Here is a 20,457-nt window from a genome sequence, read left to right on the forward strand (position 1 = left end):
CCAGCTTGAAGGATTTGACTAGGTGCGTCTTGATCCAGCTGGGCTCTTCTTAACAGTTGTGTGCTTTGCCCTTGGAGTAGATGGACGGTTGCCATGTACCAGGCCACTACGGTAAATGAGATGAGCAGTAGCTGGCCCATGGCCTTTCAAAAGGCTAAAAACAGAATAGCTTTTTTATGAGGAAGTGGGTTAGGTAGGATATAACAGAGGAAAGAGGACAAATGTAGGAGGCAAGCAGATGAATGGGTAACAATGGTTCTTAACTGGCCCCACACCCGTGGACTACTGTAAGTGATGAATTAAATTTCTTCACTGCCAGCACCATTATCAAAACCAGGGCTATGTTATGAGCATCACGGTCCCATGGCTACTAAGGCAGGTTCCTTTAACTGATTCATTTTTAGGGAATAGATAGTAGATTGCTGCAGCACTGTGTTATTCTGTTGGATAACCTCAAAACACTTGATCTTCATTGTTAGAAGAAATAACTCGGGTGCAAATCCCAACTGTTCTGTGGACCACAGTTTAAGGAATATTGTACCCGAGAATCTGTGGAAGTGAAATACAGCATACCACTTAAAATGGTAAGCGCCTAAAGACAGGAACCTGTCTTTCGTTTACGTTGCGCAGTAAAGCACCATATATACACTGAAGGTGCAATATAAATAATACTAAATGCTTCTGCAACAACTTGAATGAATGCTCATCTTAATTTCTTCTTGCTGGTATCCTTGACATTTTCAGTTTTCAAAAAAAAAGATGCACCAAATTTAATTTGTATTAATCTGTCCAATGAAGATTTCATGTGAAAGTTTAAACAAGCTTGCGTCAGTGGTGCATTCTGCTATCTGCATAATGGCAACTGCTGATGCTATTTCATGGAGCTAAAGCACACCTGTTGCTCCAGGACTTTTCTTACTAGGTTAAATGGCAGCCATCCCATACTGCCACAATTTACAAGCCACCCCATACACAAAGGGCAGGTAAAATACCACAAAGACCCCAATACTGCCTGCAAAGCACCCAATGAAAGTGCCTATCATTAAGTAATTCAGACTCAGAATAGTCTGGAAAATGAACACCATGTTATAAGAAGCGGCTTGTTACGAGAAGAACAAGTTTTGGCTTAATTCCAGTTCTCAGTATTTGTTGCTTAAGGGTTTCAAGGTTAAATGGGACCAGACAATCAGGAAAACGGTTCCTGAATTTTAATTGGATGGCTACTTCGCTCCATAGAGCCCCTTCCGCCCATAAGAAGGAGGGGGGGTTGCAGGCAGGTAACACGAGCCCTCCACGTGCACAGGGGATGGGGTCATCCCCTGGCACAGATTGGCTGAGCCCTGGGCGCGGTGCCAAGGCCGCCGGCCAACCGGCGCGGCGGCTTTGGGCGTTCCTGCTGCATTTAAGCAGGGCGCTCCCGGGGCTCAGCCTCTTGCTTCCTGCTCCCTTCGTCGCGTTTCTGCGGATCACCAGCTCCTCGGATCAAGATTCAGCTCCTCGGATCAAGATTCAGCTCCTCGGATCAAGATTCAGCTCCTCTAGCTGAGATCACCCAACGGCGTTTTTAAACGCCAGCCTCTTAGCGCCGCCGAGGGGTTTTTTCAGCCGTTTGTTCCTTGCCGGCGCCTGGGCGAAGCTGCTGCAGCTAGCCCATCGCTTGAAATCACTAAAAAGGCGTTTTTAAACGCCAGCTGCTTTCGCCGTATCAAGCCCTCGGATCATCGAAAGAACGCGGCCGGCAGCCAAAGCAAAGATCCTCGGGGGGCCGGCTTGTGCAGCCTTCCCCGCCCAGGCTCCGAGCACCGCTCAGCAGCCCATCGCTAAGAGCCGCTTCTCAGTGGTTCTCGCTGCTAGCGAACGGCCGGAAGCCGAACCCACGTGCGCGGGCCGGCAGCCGCCTCTCACCTGTTTCTGCTGCTGCGCTACCGTCGGGATCATCGGAGATCGCGTTTCGGCATCCTTGTGCCTAGCGCGCCGCCTCCCAGCTGCTTCCGCTGCCGCGCTACCGCCGGAGTCTTCGGCGGTCGTCTTCTACTTCCTCGTGCCTGGCGAGCCGCCTCTCAGCTGCTTCCGCTGCTGCGCTACCGCTTGAATCATCGGCAATTGTTTGCTCGCGTCCTCGTGGCCTTGGCGTCCTAGTTGCCTAGCGATCGGCTGCAAGCCGATTCCACGTGCGCCGGACGGCTGCCGCTTCCCAGAGCCGCGGGGATCGCACTGGGCTTCTGGCTCAGCCGGGTCGCCTACTTACTGGTTCGGCCCAGAAGCTCCTCAGCCCCCTCTGGTTGCTCCCCCCTAAAAGCACCTAAGGGCGTTTTTAAACGCCAGTTTTCGCGGGGCTTTTTTCTTCTTCTTCTTTTCTGTAGTGCGCGTCGTGAGCTGAGGCATCCTTGCGCGGAACGCCGCTTCCCAGCTGATCGGCCACCGGCGCTCAGCAGCCTCCTCGCCTTCCGGCCAGCTCATCGCCTCGGAGTGCTGCTCTGTAGCGCCCATTACTGGCTCCTATTTTGTTTGTTTCTTGTTTGCTAGGCACCTTGGCGCCACATCTTAAAAGCTCTTTCCTGCACCACTCTGCGTCTCTGCACCTCTCAGCGGTTAGCTGGCAGCCTCACAGCGCACCCGGTTTTCTCCCTCCTTGGCAGGAGGCTGCTCCAGGGGCCGTGCAGCGCTAGGAAGCCAGCACGTCCTCCGAGACACAAGACCCTGGTCGGTAAAGTACTACTCTTTTATTGTCAGCAGTGTTGCTTCCTGTTATTGTGTTGTACTTCGTTGGCAGTTACAATAGTTGCCTAGGGGCCGCCATTTTGATTCTACCACGTGGCTCCGCCATTTTGTTTGTTTGAGCTGTCTCTTATTCATTTTGCTCCATTGTCTGAGTGATATCCATAGAGCTTACCAATAATAACTAGAGTTCTATTTTCCTTCCTTCCTCTTTGGCAATAGGTGCAGGGATTTTGTGTCTCTTATTCTTTAGCTGCGTTGTCTGTGTGATATTCATAGAGCTTACCAATATTAATTAGTAAATCGGTTTACTAATTGGCTGCCTGATAATTCCAATAGGTCAGGGACTTATTTAACTCGGTCGTAAGTCACAACTTGAATATATATCATTTAAATTAAAACGCTTATAGGTTAGTTTTGAATAGATTTTGGACAGTGTTTCCTTCCTGCCGTTACTATGGCCCCCAAAAGAAGGCAGCAGGCCGCAGCCACAGCTCCTCCTTCTAAGCGCAAGGCAAAGGGGGGGGGCGCAACCACAAGGGGCCCAGCCTCAAGGGGGGGCTGTCGTCACCATATCCTCCCAAGCATTGGAGAATCTGCTAGCGGGCATCCAAACTATTTGTCAACAGATTAGGCCAAGCGCCAGGCCAAGCGCTTCCATAGTGGAACTCCCATCTCAGGAGTCACCAGATGTCATTCCGGATACGGCCACCAGCTCTCAAGAAGATGCAGGGACCTCTAGTTCCTCCTTAATTAACACTCAGGCAGACATTGAACCAGCAAACGGAGGGACCTCTAGTTCCTCTTTAAATAACGTTCAGGCTAGCATTGAACCAGCAAATCATGTGAGGACTAGGTCCCAATCCTCCGCCGCTTCCACTTCCACCGCACAACGTGCAGGCGAGACCAGCTCATCTCAGGTTAGTGGTTCTACCAGTCAGCTTTCTCCAGGTATTCCCAGTTTCCTCCGGGACACGCAATCCAGCAACAGAAGGAGGGCATCCTCGGAAACCACATCAGAGGAGGAGGTGGGGCCTTCGCAGGCAGCCAGTTCGCAGGAGCCAGGTCCTTCAAACCGGGATACCCCTGGGAACGCGGAACAGGATAAGAAGAAATCTAAGAAGAAGTCGCACAAGAAGAAGAAGGACAAGCCATCGTCCTCCGAGGACGACTCAGGTACTTCCTCCGATTCGGATAGCGATGCCTCGTTAGATGGTTATTGGGGGGAGGGAGAAGAGGTGATGGGCTTGCCTCTTTGGGCTCATGAGCGAAGGGCTAACTCTCATAGGAAGTCCTTCAATGGCACTTTGGAATGGAAGGAGGGGGCCCTGGTCCCAGAGGTGAAAAAGTCCACATACGTCTCTACAGACGTAATTTTGGGCAACCATTTATCAAGCAAAAAGAGAAAGAAAATACTAAACGGGGACTACGTGGACATTTTCACCCTCCTTCCACCCACAAAAGTTGCTGCCAAAGGGGAGAAAAAACGGAGTTATGGAAAACGCAGATATAGGGAGCCTCGGGCGGAGAGGACTTTTGAGAACTGGTTGGACGGGTTCCAGGTCTTTATGGGGGTGGTGGTTGCTGCATATCCAAAAAGAGCCATGCATCTCCTGGCCTATATGGCTCAGATAAGGAAGGCTCAGTCAATGGCGGGGGAGGAAGCCGCCATAACGTATGACGAGGCATTCCGGAGAAACGCATCGCTCCTCTCAACGACTCGTTGGGATCTGACGAACCACACCTATTGGAACGAGCACGTCGCCCCCTATTTGGAGAAGAAACAACCCGAGACCCACAAATCAGGCAAAAAAGAATTCAAGAAAACCAACCACCGCCAGGTATGCTGGGAATTTAACAGCGGGTTATGTAAGAGACCTTACTGTAAATTTGCCCATGACTGCGACAAGTGCGGGGGCAACCACCCAGCTTCAGCATGCTTTAAAGGGAGGCATTCCTTTCGTGGGGGCAGGGGAAATGCCAGTTATAATCCCCGCAGTGCATCAGGACCATCCCCAGCCACAGGGGCAAATCGCCAGTAATCTTTCTTTGGGCTTAGCATTTTCCCCTATCAAATTGGTACCTTTAAAATCTCTCCTTCTGCATTATCCAGATAGGAAGGCTGCAAGCTATCTATGGGAAGGGTTTTCTCAGGGATTTAGGATCCCGGTCTTGGAAATCCCAATTTCAGGGAATCCTCAAAACCAAAAATCAGTTAGAGAACTGCCTGAGATCGCAAAGAAGAAAATTGAAAAAGAATTATTGGCCCGGAGGGTTGCCGGCCCCTTCCCTGAACCTCCCATAGAAAGCTTGCATGTTTCTCCGCTAGGTATCGTTCCAAAAAAGACCCCCGGGGAATATAGACTAATTCACAACTTGTCTCACCCCAGGGGATCCTCTGTCAATGATGGTATTCCTCACGATCTGTGCTCTGTTAAGTATGCTTCCTTTGATCAGGCCATAAAATTAATCCGCGCTTATGGAAAAGGGGCCCTATTGGCCAAATGTGATATAGAATCAGCGTTTCGTTTGCTACCTATTCACCCCCGGGATTTCAAGTGGTTAGGATTCAGATTTCAGGGAGCATACTTCATTGATAAAGCCATGCCAATGGGTTGCTCAGTGGCCTGCTCGGCCTTTGAGACCTTCAGCACCTTTTTGGAATGGGCACTCCGCTTCAGAACAGGCATGGGGGGCGTGACCCATTATCTCGATGACTTTTTGTTCGTGGGCGGGGCTAACAGTCCAGAATGCGCCCGCCTCCTGAGGGCCTTCGGTGCACTAACAAAAGAAATTGGGGTACCTCTGGCAAAGGACAAAACGGAAGGGCCATGCTCCACCATTACCTATTTGGGAATAGAATTGGACACTGTTGCCCAGACATCCCGCCTACCTCGGGAAAAAATTACAGCCCTAAAAGACCTAATCTTGGAGCTCCTCCCACTAAAGAAAGTCACGCTTAAGCAGATTCAGTCTTTGATGGGTCACCTCAACTTCGCCTGCCGGGTGGTATCCCCTGGCCGCCCTTTCTGCGCCAGACTAGCTAGGCTTTCAGCGGGGTTGCGAAAACCCCACCATAGGGTTCGTCTTAGGAAAGGGGTCAAAGCGGACCTACAGGTTTGGGTTAAATTCTTGGAGGAATTTAATGGAGTATCCATATGGCAAGACACTTTGATGCTACGCGCTGACTTCCAGGTCCACTCGGATGCAGCAGGCTCTCTGGGGTTCGGCGTCTACTTTCGAGGGAGGTGGTGCGCCCAGAGATGGCCCTCTTCCTGGCAGGGAACTCCGATTGTACGTGACCTCACCTTCTTAGAATTCTTTCCTTTAGTAGTCGCCGTGCATCTTTGGGCCGAAGATTTCAGGAACCATCACGTGTGCTTTTGGACTGACAACCAGGCTGTGGTAGGGGTATTATCAAGGCGATCCTCCAGATCCCCTCGGGTTGGTGCACTGCTGCGCTCATTCGTATTACGGTGTCTGCAATTAAATATTCGCTTCTCTGCTAAATTTATACCTGGTTTGGATAATGACGTTGCGGATGCTTTATCTCGTTTCCAGACAAGTCGCTTCCGCTCATTGGCACCGGAAGCTCGACAATTGCCGGAACCATTCCCGGACCACCTATGGAACCTTGGGAACGAGACGTCCTGAAGGGAGTATTCGCTTCGGTCGCCCCCTCCACATTTAGATCATATAAAAAAGCGTGGGCGGACTTTATGCATTTTCGCACTAATGGAATTGGGGTGGGGCCATCTTCCCCCCCGAACAGGCGGGAGGTGCTGCAGTATTTGGCCCAGTTGCGGCGGAGGGGGAGGGCCGCCAGGACGCTTAATATCCATTCCGCGGCTATTTCCTTTTTCAGTAAGGCAGTATACTCAGCAGACCCGTGTGGGGATTTCTTGGTACGCAAAGCTCTGGAAGGATGGCGTAGGCTTCAACCTCCCAGCTCGGATGGGAGGAATCCCATCACCTTTGACATCCTGCTTAAAATCCGCAAGCTCCTAAGGCAGATTTGCTGGTCTAAATACGAAGCGCGCCTCTTTTCAGCAGCCTACTCAATCTCTTTCTATGGGGCCTTAAGAATCGGCGAGGTGGTTTGCGAGGGCCAGGCAGATCGGGGAATAAGACTGGAGGACGTGCGTTTGACGGCAACCGAGCTTTCGGTCCTCATTCGCCGGTCAAAAACGGACCAGCAGGGAAGGGGGGCCTGGATGCGCTTACCGGCTACTGGGTGTACTGGCCCTTGCCCAGTCAAGGATGCCAGGCGCTTCCTAGATCTCAGACCAGCGGCAGCTGGCCCCCTATTGATCCATCAGGACGGTTCTCCGATGTCCAGACACCAATTCACTAGAGTATTGCGAAAGGCTATCGCTGCCTGTGGTCTCCCCCCATCAAAATTTGCCGCACATTCTTTCAGAATCGGAGCTGCCACCACGGCCGTGCATTTAGGCTTGTCAACTGAAAGAATAAAGGAATTAGGTCGGTGGAAGTCCAAAGCATACAAAGGTTATCTACGCAATTCCAAATAGTGTGGTTCTCGTTTCTTAGTCCTTCTTCTCATTCCTTCTTTCAGGGGGCCAGCGTGTGCGTATTTGGATGGTGGGCCACAGTATTGTCCACTGGGCCAGGAATCGGGCCTATCACCGCGGGCTTGGTCGCAATTTGGGTTTGCCACCTCGGATTAACATTACTTGGATCACAAGGCGGGGCATGCGGTGGGACGAATTCCTTCCCGCCGTGAACGCTAGGGCAGCCTTGGAGGGTCCTCCTGACGTTTTGGTGGTGCAGCTTGGCGAGAATGACCTGGCCTATCGCAAGGGCGTCGATCTTCAGTGGAAGATCTTTGAGGACTTTGACGAACTGTTGGTTGCCTTCCCTGGTCTGACCATATTTTGGTCCTCCTTGCTGGAAAGACGTGTTTGGCGGGACTGCAGCTGCCCGATTGCTGTGAACCGGGCGAGGAAATTATTGGACAAAGCGGTGGCTCGCAGAGTACTGGCTTTGGGTGGCCAGGTCATCTCACACCCTGCGATAAGGTTTTGCGAGGAAAAGTTATACCGGAACGATGGCGTGCACTTGTCGGACGATGGAAACGATACTTGGCTGGCTGATATAATACTGGGGATTAGGTATTGGTTTCGGGTGTGAGGGTATTGGCGGCGAGCCTTTTCGGCTCGAGTGGCGGTTAGGCATTGGATCTTAGGTTAGGTTGGAATGGTGGGGGGGGAGGACTGGCCATCACCTCCCCCCAAAGGGGCTGAAGGGTACTTCGATAAAGGAGTTCGGTGGGGCGTGACCACTGTCCGGAGCCGTGGAAGGTGAGGGCCCCAGGCACGCCCCAGGCCGGTGATCGCAGGGTGAGTCCCTAGCTGATGTGCAGCAGCAGGGGCTCATCCATCGTGGTTAACCCTTCCCGGACTGCCAGCACTACGTACTGGAGTCTGATATAGTCGGCTGATCCAATGCCTAAGCCAATACCGCTCCAACATCCGTAACCAATAAAGTTGTGGCCATTTATTTCCCATTTGAACCTTACTTATGGTGTACTGTGTCTTATTTCACCGGGGGAGGGATCTGGTCCTTGACATGCAAAGCCCCTTCCGCCCATAAGAAGGAGGGGGGGTTGCAGGCAGGTAACACGAGCCCTCCACGTGCACAGGGGATGGGGTCATCCCCTGGCACAGATTGGCTGAGCCCTGGGCGCGGTGCCAAGGCCGCCGGCCAACCGGCGCGGCGGCTTTGGGCGTTCCTGCTGCATTTAAGCAGGGCGCTCCCGGGGCTCAGCCTCTTGCTTCCTGCTCCCTTCGTCGCGTTTCCCCGGCCCACCCTCCCTTTAGTTTGGATAATAGCCTAGGCAGGATTGACGCTGCTATGGACCACGGTTGGTCGCCGTTGAGGGGCCTGGTAGGAATTTTCCCACTTGGCAAATTGGGTCCGCCTGGTGGTTTTTCGCCTACCACGTAGCAATTCGTCACAACTTTGGTCTGGCGGTTAGGCATTGGATCTTAGGTTAGGTTGGAATGGTGGGGGGGGGGAGGACTGGCCATCACCTCCCCCCAAAGGGGCTGAAGGGTACTTCGATAAAGGAGTTCGGTGGGGCGTGACCACTGTCCGGAGCCGTGGAAGGTGAGGGCCCCAGGCACGCCCCAGGCCGGTGATCGCAGGGTGAGTCCATAGCTGATGTGCAGCAGCAGGGGCTCATCCATCGTGGTTAACCCTTCCCGGACTGCCAGCACTACGTACTGGAGTCTGATATAGTCGGCTGATCCAATGCCTAAGCCAATACCGCTCCAACATCCGTAACCAATAAAGTTGTGGCCATTTATTTCCCATTTGAACCTTACTTATGGTGTACTGTGTCTTATTTCACCGGGGGAGGGATCTGGTCCTTGACATGCAAAGCCCCTTCCGCCCATAAGAAGGAGGGGGGGTTGCAGGCAGGTAACACGAGCCCTCCACGTGCACAGGGGATGGGGTCATCCCCTGGCACAGATTGGCTGAGCCCTGGGCGCGGTGCCAAGGCCGCCGGCCAACCGGCGCGGCGGCTTTGGGCGTTCCTGCTGCATTTAAGCAGGGCGCTCCCGGGGCTCAGCCTCTTGCTTCCTGCTCCCTTCGTCGCGTTTCCCCGGCCCACCCTCCCTTTAGTTTGGATAATAGCCTAGGCAGGATTGACGCTGCTATGGACCACGGTTGGTCGCCGTTGAGGGGCCTGGTAGGAATTTTCCCACTTGGCAAATTGGGTCCGCCTGGTGGTTTTTCGCCTACCACGTAGCAATTCGTCACAACTTTGGTCTGGCGGTTAGGCATTGGATCTTAGGTTAGGTTGGAATGGTGGGGGGGGGGAGGACTGGCCATCACCTCCCCCCAAAGGGGCTGAAGGGTACTTCGATAAAGGAGTTCGGTGGGGCGTGACCACTGTCCGGAGCCGTGGAAGGTGAGGGCCCCAGGCACGCCCCAGGCCGGTGATCGCAGGGTGAGTCCATAGCTGATGTGCAGCAGCAGGGGCTCATCCATCGTGGTTAACCCTTCCCGGACTGCCAGCACTACGTACTGGAGTCTGATATAGTCGGCTGATCCAATGCCTAAGCCAATACCGCTCCAACATCCGTAACCAATAAAGTTGTGGCCATTTATTTCCCATTTGAACCTTACTTATGGTGTACTGTGTCTTATTTCACCGGGGGAGGGATCTGGTCCTTGACATGCAATTGGCCTGCCATCCAAAAGGAAAAAAGAAATGAATAAAATGAACCTAGTAACAGATGTACACATGAGATCTATAAGATCTCTGTATAACTGAAAGATATATGTATTACCATATGTCTTACTGTATATGTATGCACTACTGAATACAAAATGAATTTATTACTAAAAAATAAATAATATGACTACCACTTTCCTTTATTTTGCTTCCCACTAGGTTTTAGTAAAGACTTTTCATAATAAGATTTATATACTCCTCTTGCAAATGGGACAGGACAAACTGTTATGAAGTGTTGGACAAATTTAAACTTTACAAGAAGTCTTGCAGGGTTACTTTCTTTTAAAAATATGAAGCAGCAATGTTTTCACATGAAATCTTACCAATGGGAAAACAGTTTTGTGTAGATATCCAAATCCATTGCTAGGTATTAAGCATTTCCTCTTCTCTTTAAATACATCTACATCTGTATTGAAAATTTAAGAGGATGTCTGAAATTGATGATTTTAGCTGTTATTATCTTTCATTTTATTACGGGAGATTTTATTATTATAGTATACTTTTGATAGTGCAAGCTGCCCTGAGGGCTTAGTTGAGCAATGTGGCAGAGTTCTTTTTAGCAACACACACAGATATGCATAAAGGTATGTGTTGATGCAATTTTTTTTTTTAAAAAAAATTCATATATGATTAATAAACTGCCATATTGGGTCTCCTTTGTTAGGCAAATATAAGAATAAAATTCCAAATGTATCTAACACTAAAAACTGATTTTCTGGATATTTCTGTAAAAACAAGGTCTGGCATATTTTCAAATAACTAAAAAAGCAATTTAAGAGGTGCTCTGTTTTGCAAAATGTTGTGTATTAGGCAGAAAAATAAGAGTATAGGAATGGATGGAATAGTCTAGCCTTCAGGAATCAGCATGTGGTGGCTGCATGAGACATCTCTCATAGCTTTTCTAGCAAGTGCAAGAATTAATTAATGCCATCTATCCTTCTGCTTCTGACCTCAGATTGTCATAGTCCGTTTCCCCACTCATTGATCTGTAATATAACCTTCCATTTCCTGCAAGAGCTGTTAAGTAAAAGAAAATGCATAATGGTTGTGCTCCTGAACCACCGTAACACCTGCACACTGCTGGGGGTGGGGTGGCACATGAGAAGACTGGAAGGAGCACCAGCAACTAGCACAGTTGAAATGATGCACTGTCATATTTTCGGGTACAATTTCAAATTGAGAAAAATGTGGAATATTTAATAACCAGCTTTTTGAATAGTATTTTTCCCATTGTTCAAAACCAACACCAAAAAGAGTGTCCCCTTCTACCTTCTTCTTCTTCTTCTTCTTCTTCTTCTTCTTCTTCTTCTTCTTCTTCTTCTTCTTCTTCTTCATAAAATGCTCTCTCTATTAGCACCTAAGTGCATTGTCATCCCAAGGGCAAGCATGAAAAGTATTCATTAAACTGAAACTAATTAATCTCCTCTGTCTCCTTTAAAAAAAAAAATCTGATGCCAAAAGCAATATATTTTTGTATGGTTAGGCAGACTAAAACAGCTGCTGCTGATGGCTCCCTACAAAACAAAATGAGCAAAATTATCAATTTCCGTAACTCTCCTTATCTAGGACCAGAGGAAGCTGCTGCTCATTATGACCTGAATGTTTTGTTTATACAAATATTTTATGACAACAGCCCTTGGTTGCTGTATGATCTTTGTCTTTTTGAAGGTGCAAGAACCTGAAGCTGGCCATGCAACCTAGTGCAGCACCTTCATGAGAGTAATAACGGGCGTGCATTTTCACAAACTTGAATGAAGCATAGGTGTCTCTCTAGAAAGCCTGGAAGGCACAAGCAGACTGAGCTCCGGAAGTTGGACAACAAGACCCAAACAACACCTTAACCACTACATGGTAGTTTTCCAGAAGAGGGAGCTACTGGCCTCATTATGCGCCTCCACTGCGGATGGCCAAAGGGTGATACTACAATTCAGCAAGGATCTGGGGCCAATAAGGGGCCAATTGCATTCCACCTGGTCTGATAAAGCTACTGATTCTGCCCTGACATTTTAGTCTCAGCAACTTGTGGTTAAGGTGTGGACAGAGGTGTTTTTATAGCTGCTCCAGGTGTCTGGTTTGTTGAGTAATCTTCCTGATTTGTAAGGTGGGCAAATGGTCCATTGCTTAGTTGCAGTTGGGTAGTGAGGTATACACATATTTCTAAGGCAATCTACACATGCAGTGGGTTTATTTATATCCCAGGGAACCTCAGGCAACATACATGTGCTTCCCAGGCACTCACCCATCCAAGCACTGACCAGACCTATAGACCTGCTTAGCTTCAGTAAGGTGGTAACCTCCTGTCAAACAGCAAAATCTTTCCTAGGCTATACCATTTCAGACTGCATTTTAAGGGTTGGACATATGAATGTGCTTCCAACAGAGATATGGGTGGGAGAAGCAACCCTTTCTGCACATAGAAAAATAGCATGCTAAGATTACTTTGTCTTGCCATGGTAAAAATATATATAGATTACCTCTTGTTGTTTTATTTTAATGCATACTAAGAGTCTTTCTTTAATGTAATGTAAGCTTATGTTCAAATTATTTAACGCAAACTTACCCATTTCCAAAGAAGAATGTTAACATTCTAAGTTGTTTAGTCAATCTGATTTTTAGTCTGATTTCCAACCTTTAGGTACAACAGTGTCACTGCCCAAAACCAGAAATTTTTCACCTTGTTTCCTGACCCATTAACCCTTTTCCCCTTTCAGATTTTCTCTCACCATCATGGTTTTTCTGAACTGTGGAGGCGGGGGCTACTGGTTCTTTGAGCACGCTGCGTGGAATGGTAGGGAACAACTTCCCATTGCATTTGCTGCATCCCTAAGCACTTTATACAAATCAGCAAACTCATTATTGATCTCCAAAAGAAACAGGAATTAATATGGCCTACCATATCCTCTGTAGGTAAAGAGTATTTAACAATGAACTCTGCTTAAACTTCATAAAAGCCTCTTCAGCAAATCAGCAGGAAAAAAATATTGATCTTAAAATAAGCATGTGAATGCTAATTGTATTTTGCCTTTCCACTGGAGGACCATTACTTTATTTAGCTGGAGTTCATCCTTTAATTTTATTGTCTCAGTGCATTGTCTATGAGGCCATTTTCTTTAGGTTTAAGCAAGGTCTGTAACAGCTCCGTTTTGCTGACCCTTCCTTTTTTGCAAGGAGTATATTGACTTCTGAGAGCTAGAGAAGCTTTTAAGATCATGTTACAGTCGCCCCAATCTGAGTTACATATTGTGTAACAATGGTTTCCTGTTATTGGGCTCTCGGTTAAATGGATTAGCATGATGCCAAGTACAATAATTGCCTCGCTCTGTATTTTAGCTCAGAAATCAATTGGCGGTACTTCTGAACTGCCATCTTCATAACACAGGCTTTAATTACATGCACAGTTTAATCTGGGAAAACCACACGTCTTTTCCAGTCCTGCTTCAGTCACGAGAGTATTGGTTTGGTGGATCTCCTCTTACAACTTGTCAACACTCAACATATGTTTCTTGAAATATTCCTCTGTCCCTGCCAATTGGCACTGGCCCACTGACTCTGTGAAACAAAGTTAGATATATCTTCATCACTTTTGTGTTGTGAAGTGGAAAAGAGCATACTAAAAATGAAGGGTCATTCATTTCATATTATGTTGTCCGCACTTCCTAACATGTATGTTGACTGTTATATACACTTGCATGGCCATTCACATGTTACATAAAGTCTGACCAGCTGGAGCTTCCAAGCCAGACACAATCTACCAGCCATTCATAGTGGCTTGCCAAGTCCTTGACAACTCTTCTGTTTTTGAGGTCCAGGCAGGCAGCAAAATTAGAGTTATAGGGCTCTGGATTGCTTGCCATACATTGCTAGTGGGCTGTGTTTGACTTGGTGTGCCATAACCTGGGCAGGGTCTGTGCTTTATGACATGGGACCCATCTGCACTATCTGAACTCAGAACAAATGAAAGAAGTAAAGAAAACTTACATAAATATGCTTACTCTGCATAAAAGGTGTGGCATATCTGCCTTATTCAGAAACCAAACATAATTTGTGCAAGAGTCAGAATATTTTTGCAATGATTATTGTGGTAGCAGGAGGCAATAATAAGGACTGGAGGATGTGTAAACTTACGAATGCTGTAGTATTTGCAAACAATTCTAGTATGCTTCCAAATGCATTCATATGGCCATGAGGACTAGCAAGATGCTGTGTCAGACATCAGATCCATTTTCTTGTTCTTATCTACCACATGAATTGGTAAACTGTTAAACTATCAGCATTTTAAAATCATTGTTGTGTTTTCATTATAGGATTGACAGTTGCAGATCTGGTCATGCCCTGGTAAGCTATCAAAAACTGCTCAGCAATATCATTTCTTTCTGCTCTGATAAATTCTTTGAACTGGTTCACACATGCATGGATATCACTTGATTATTTTAACCTTAATGCCTTGTAGTGAAATATATGAATGGATTTAAATAAATAGCAGGTTATGTGAAAAGGCCAACTTTCCTCCCTTCCTGGTTACCTTGAGGGATTTTGCTTTGCTATTTCCTTTAGTCTCACACTCAGGACTTTGCTGAACTGAACAGTAAGCCCATAATTTACCCAGGGATCGTGCCTAAAGCCAAAACCACGTACAATCAAAGCCCATTGGGTTCAGTGACAGGTGGGATTGCCAGTCATTTTCCCTGGAACCCTGCCCTTTTCCCACTCCTTTAAAAAAAAAATGCCACACAAGTAAAACTGAATGCACACAACTTAAATGTGCATAAATTATAGACTTACCGTATTGGCAAAACTATAATTTGACACTTATAATCTGCATAGCCCTGAAAAGTGAGGGAACAGAATCCCTTAACTTCTTCATAACAGCCATTTTCTTGATCAGTAGCCTTTTTCTAACATGAAAGTTCCTTTTCCAAACTATTTTCCCCCCTGTTCAAATCAGCATTCAAACTTAACGCCGAATAAAATGAAGGTATCTTGGTCATGTTTCTTAGGTTAAAGGTCAGTGTAACCTTAAATAATTTTACTTTCTATTACAGCCAGTGATATATGATGGGCAAATTCTTAATACGTCTGAATTCTGTGATTAATAATAACATATAATGTTAGTCTTTGTTCCAAGATGGGTGCATATAGAGCTTTCTCGGCAACACAGATGCAATTAAAAATTCCAAGCGATCCATTCTGTTCCAAGTCAGACTCTCTGTGTCCTAAATCCTAGTAACTACATTCGAGATATTTCAGCTTCCTCTGTGCCATATTTTCCCCATCCGTATCAGTTTGTCAAGGCAAAAGCTATCTAAACAGTCATTCTCTCTAACATCTATATATGACTGTCAAAATGCCCTAACTCAGCAAGCATCCTATCAGCATCATATCCCCTTCCCCATTTTGGTCCAGTCACCAGGGGGGTATTCATTTTTGCTTCAGCAATAAAAAAGAAAACCAAACCCCAACAAATCTAATGGAGTTTATTTAGACCCCCTTGCTTTAAGTAAGCAAGTTTTTAATCTATCGTGTGCATTCCTGTAATGTAAGGTTGATGTTAATGGGTTGTAAAGTGGGTAATAATTTTCTTACTGGCCCCTTCAATCAGATTAGATCATGTTATTGACCATGCTGTTCGTTTTATAACCACAATCATATTGTGGAGGAAGATCTTTGGCAAGTTGCACATTTATAAGTGCCCATTAAGGCAAAGAATGACAGATTTGCACATTTGGCATTTTTTAAAAAAATGTCTTTTCCCTGGAGACTGTTTTCCTCTCCACATCCTGAATTAGCATCTTTACATCCGTCTCAGGTTTTCATGCTGTTCAAACAATAGCTGATTGTTCAGAACACTTATTTTATAAGGCAAAGTTGTTAGTCACATCTTAAAAATATATATCCTCTTTGAGCCATTTTGCTTATGTGCATCTTCTTGCTCTTTATTTCCCCTTTCAGTTGTAATGTGTCTTTTTGTTGTTCAGTCGTTCAGTCGTGTCCGACTCTTCGTGACCCCCTGGACCAGAGCATGCCAGGCACCCCTATCTTTCACTGCCTCCCACAGCTTGGCCAAACTCATGCCAGTCGCTTCAAGAACACTGTCCAACCATCTCATCCTCTGTCGTCCCCTTCTCCATGTGTCTTTACTTTTGTTTAAATAATGTTGCAGTATTTGTTAAAATGTCCTCTTAAGATAGCCTCCCCGGCACCCCAAATTATGCACAATCCTGTTCCCTCTCTGACTTCCCTTTATCATCATATTGAAAATAGTAGTTACCAATTACTTCATTAATTATTTCCATTTCATGTTCACTTCAAAGTAATGGTGTATTTAATTTAATGCTTTCACCCATGTTTCAACCTCTATATTGAGGTTTTAGTTTAAACTCAAATAAATTCTCCAATAATTTGTCTAACCAACTTTTAAAGCTGTGTAAGCAGGTAGTTAACTCCACATCTTGTAGTACTGAATTCTACCAGCTGGTTTATTAGGAATTTTGTGCCTATTAAACTGCCAACTATTTAAAAAAGAACTTTTAGTTGATTAATCTGTGTTTTGACTGAATTAATTGATTAGATGTAAATCAATTTATAGACTATTTACAACATTTCCTCTGGGCAGTTTACAAAACTCAGTAATAAAATAAAAAATGCAAGCAAAACAAATTAAAAAGCAATGAAAAACAATAGTACGTAACCACAACAATGTAAAAATAAACACGAAGCTAGCATAAATCAATATGGCAAAGTTACCATTCATTAGAACTAAATGCAACCTTTGTTCTTTATATGTGCAAACCTGTATTGGTTTTATAACTATTTTACAATAAAACTATTACCATGCACCAAAACCTGTCCCTTTATTCTGGACACATCTGGTGCTCTCATCTATTTGCTTCCACAGCTCTCGAAAACAGGCTTCTTCTCTTTATACATGATTGGTTTAGACCTAGTCTTCTGCCGTCATCTCTGATTTGGCCCTTTGCCATTCCTGATATTAAAAGTAAATTAAAAAGAATGACTCTCCCACTGGTGAATGTTGGGTTACTGGTTGCTGAAATGGATGTACCCAAGGAAGACTAGTTGGAACAGTTCTTTCACTGAATCATTTGCCCTAATACTGACTTTCTCTTGCATAAAGAGCAGGAGGCTGCTAGCATGTTACTATAGCTCCCAAGCTCTAGGAGACAATCTAAGGGCATTTCCACAAGGGCAAGGGACCATTTCCTCTACCACAGCCCTCTTAGCTAACAAGGCAAGCTGCTTTTAAATCCGAGTTGTAGTTTGTCTCATCTACTAGGAAAGTAGATCCCCCCCCAAAATAATTTTATTTACTTCAGGAACACCCATTTTGGAAGTGTGAGATGGAAATATATCCCCAAACAAATGCCCATTCATCCTTACCTTCCTTGTCAATGGAGATTTTACTTAGGCGAATGGAGTCCAATAGATTTGAATCGAAAGGAAAATCAATGAATGTATGGTTTGAGTTGGGTTTCTGACAAATCCTTGATGTTTATAGGTTTGTTTTCATCATTGGCACATCAGTAGCATTGGCTTTCCATGCGATGGTGAAAAGAGGAGTGAGCCGTATCCAGCTCTTGCGTAAATTGACCTGGAGGACTGTGATCTTACTCTTGATGGGACTCTGCTTCCTTAACTATGGACCAAGAGATGGTCCATGTAAGTATAATTGCCTTTCAGTCATTAGTGTTTTTATCATACATTCACGTACAATATCCACACTTATCTTTCCTCTGTGCTTTCCAGGCACGGCCTGTGCTTTAAATCTCTATGGCCAAGTGCCCCCCCCACTTCCCCCCTTTTTTTGCTGTGGAGCTTTGCTGGCCCTAGCCCTAGCCCCAGTGTCTCTGTCCAGTTCTGGTTGCTGCAATTTAAGAAGGATATTGACAAGCCGCAACATGTGCAGAGGAGGGCAACCAAGATGAGAAGAGTCTGGAAACCAAACCTTATAAGGAATGGTTGAGGGAATTGGGTAAGTTTAGCCTGGAAAAGAGGAGACTGAGAGGAGATATCCATCTTCAGATATCTGAAGGACTGATAGATGGAGGATGGTACATGCTTGATTTCTGCTGCTCCGGAGGTTGGGACCTGAACCAATGGCTTCAAGTTACAAGAAAGAAGATTCCGACTAAACACCAGGAAAAACTTTCTGACAGTAGGTGATGTTTTACAGTGGAACGGACTCCCTCAGGAAGTTTTGGAGACTCTGTTTCATTTGAGGTTGTTAAGCAGAGGTTGGATGGTCATGGATGATTTAGTTGAGATTCCTGCATTTCAGGGTGTGTGTGGACTAAATGACCTTTGGGATCCTTTCCAACTCTACAATTCTATGATGCCTGCTGCCTCCCCAATCTTCTTGTGTTTAGAGAGAAGGTCTCTGGGGCCTCGTGAGCTCATATGACCCAGTTCCTGATAGAAAGGAGACTTGTAACATGTTTGCAACCCACTTCAGATCATCCTGCTCAGAAGGGGAAAGTGAAGAGCCTCCATGTGGCCTTTTGAATTCACGAATAGGACTATTATTTTCCCCAATGGTGCATTATTATCTCCATCTGCAGATAGAAGATCTAGGCTTTAAAAATAACAAATGGTTAAAACCATTTATTGAGTGGGGGACCCTAATACTATGCTTTTGAAAAAGGAGTCCCTGGTGATTTGATTTTTTTTTTTTTTGGTCTTTTGAGCAATAGTTGCTATAGTTTTATTTGTTTGTTTTGCTAAATACACAACAGCAAATTACAACTTTGCATTCACCAGCAGAACAGCTAGTTATTGCCTATTAAAGCCCCTGCAGCTGGTGCTGGGCATGTCAACTGTTAACACTTTTCTGCTTTCAGCAAAAATGGCTTGCTAATTTAGTTTGGCAAAACAGAAAGGTACTTTTAGTGACAATAATCTGATCTGGAGACTTTTAGAAACAACAATTACCAGACCAGAGGTGTCTCATTTCTGCTGCCCCCAATGGCAAATCCTGTAAGCACTGGAAGTATTTGGGAAAGGCAGCAACAGTCTTGGTGGCATAACACCCTGTGTGAATCGTTTATTTATCAGAATGCTTTCTCTTCTCTTCTCTTCTCTCTCTCTCTCTCTCTCTCTCTCTCTCTCTCTCTCTCTCCCTATTTTGGCTGTTACATGCAGCATCCATTTTCCAGCAGAAACCAAAGACAGCTCTTTTTATGCAGCCCAAGGGAAAGGAGAGAAATGAGAAGGAACTAAGAACTTGGCACTTAGATTAGATATGTTTGTGATTTTTTTTATTTGCAAATCTCTGCACTTCAGTACTGCAGGATAGCCAGTTCCAAGTGCTGAGTACTTATGGAGCCATTGTGGTATCGGCTTTCAAATCCCGATCTCCACCCCCAAAATGCATTATGTTCTTGACAGTTGCCCTTTTAAATCCACAGTGCAGCGCAGTTGGGGTCGCACGTATTTCTTCCTAACCACGAGTTTCTGCTTTCTTTAAAGGAAGGGCTTAATAATGGAAGCCTTAATAAAGTTCTGCATTTGCAGGATTCTGAAGCTGGAACCAGGATAGATGTATGGTTTCCTCTGTGAAGGACGACACCGTGGGTGGGTGGTAGTCAGATAGATTTTCCTCAGAGTGTTGGCATCCATCTGTCTTGGGAGGAGTGCGCCTCTGTGATATAGCAGGGCAGGATGTAAGAGACAATGGCTGTCTTGAAACCCCCAATCCAACTCAAAATATTCAATTAAATATATTTTCCTTCCAGATTCTAGCATAGACATTTCCTCCTCCTCCTGCTTCATAATCATCATAACCATAACCATCATTATCCTTGTGTTACTTTTACAGCATTTACAGAGCAATCTCAGGCCTGTTTGCTTAGAAGTACTACAGTCATACCTCGGAATACGGCCGCTTCAGGTCGTGCGTTTTCAGGTTGCGCACCGCGCCAAACCCGGAAGTACCGGAACTGGTTACTTCTGTGTTCAGCGCATGCACAGAAACGCCGAATCGCAACCCGCGGGTGTGCAGATGCGGCGATGCAGGTTACGGATGCTGTGGGTTGCGTACGCGCCTCCCGCATGGATTGCGTTCGCAACCTGAGCGTCCACTGTACTGCGTTTCCCAAAGGTGTGCAGAAGACTATAAGGAAAGTCACTCCCATTGCTCTAAAAAGCACCCTACCTCAATAGGATTATCAACACTTGACAGTCCTAAACCTAAAAGAAGCTTTAGTCTACGTGAATAATTTCTGGCAGAACAAACAACGTTGAACATCACCTTAAGTACAGTATAAATGGACTGAATTTTTGAAATGTACAAGTATTTGGGTATACTAGCAGGTTCCGGTGTTAAAAAGAACTCAGCTAACAATGAATTCAGTGTTTGAGAATGATACTTGGGCCACGAATGTTTCGTCTGCTTGCAGTTTTAGCAGAGGACACGAATGGGTTTGAGACAGCATTTAAAAGGGTGTTTGGATGAATACCTTGCC

At 45.9% G+C, this 20,457-nt stretch overlaps 2 protein-coding genes across 2 annotated transcripts in view; both read left to right on the plus strand.

Moving 5' to 3' along the window:
* The window catches only part of LOC117046615 (heparan-alpha-glucosaminide N-acetyltransferase-like), a 69,879-nt gene extending 56,634 nt beyond the window's left edge, over window positions 1-13,245 (plus strand). The window contains exon 5 of the mRNA XM_033148738.1: window positions 12,694-13,245. Coding sequence (XP_033004629.1) covers window positions 12,694-12,865 — 172 coding nt within the window. The 3' untranslated portion in view covers window positions 12,866-13,245. The remainder of the gene's footprint in view (window positions 1-12,693) is intronic.
* A 1,019-nt stretch (window positions 13,246-14,264) lies between these two features.
* Window positions 14,265-20,457, plus strand: part of LOC117046614 (heparan-alpha-glucosaminide N-acetyltransferase-like) — a gene marked incomplete at its 5' end in the record, with an annotated part of 67,544 nt that continues 61,351 nt past the window's right edge. Inside the window, 2 exons of the mRNA XM_033148737.1 lie at window positions 14,265-14,317; window positions 17,496-17,656. Coding sequence (XP_033004628.1) covers window positions 14,265-14,317; window positions 17,496-17,656 — 214 coding nt within the window. The remainder of the gene's footprint in view (window positions 14,318-17,495; window positions 17,657-20,457) is intronic.

The sequence above is a fragment of the Lacerta agilis genome, chromosome 5, assembly GCF_009819535.1.
Source record: "Lacerta agilis isolate rLacAgi1 chromosome 5, rLacAgi1.pri, whole genome shotgun sequence".
Lineage (NCBI taxonomy): Eukaryota > Metazoa > Chordata > Lepidosauria > Squamata > Lacertidae > Lacerta > Lacerta agilis.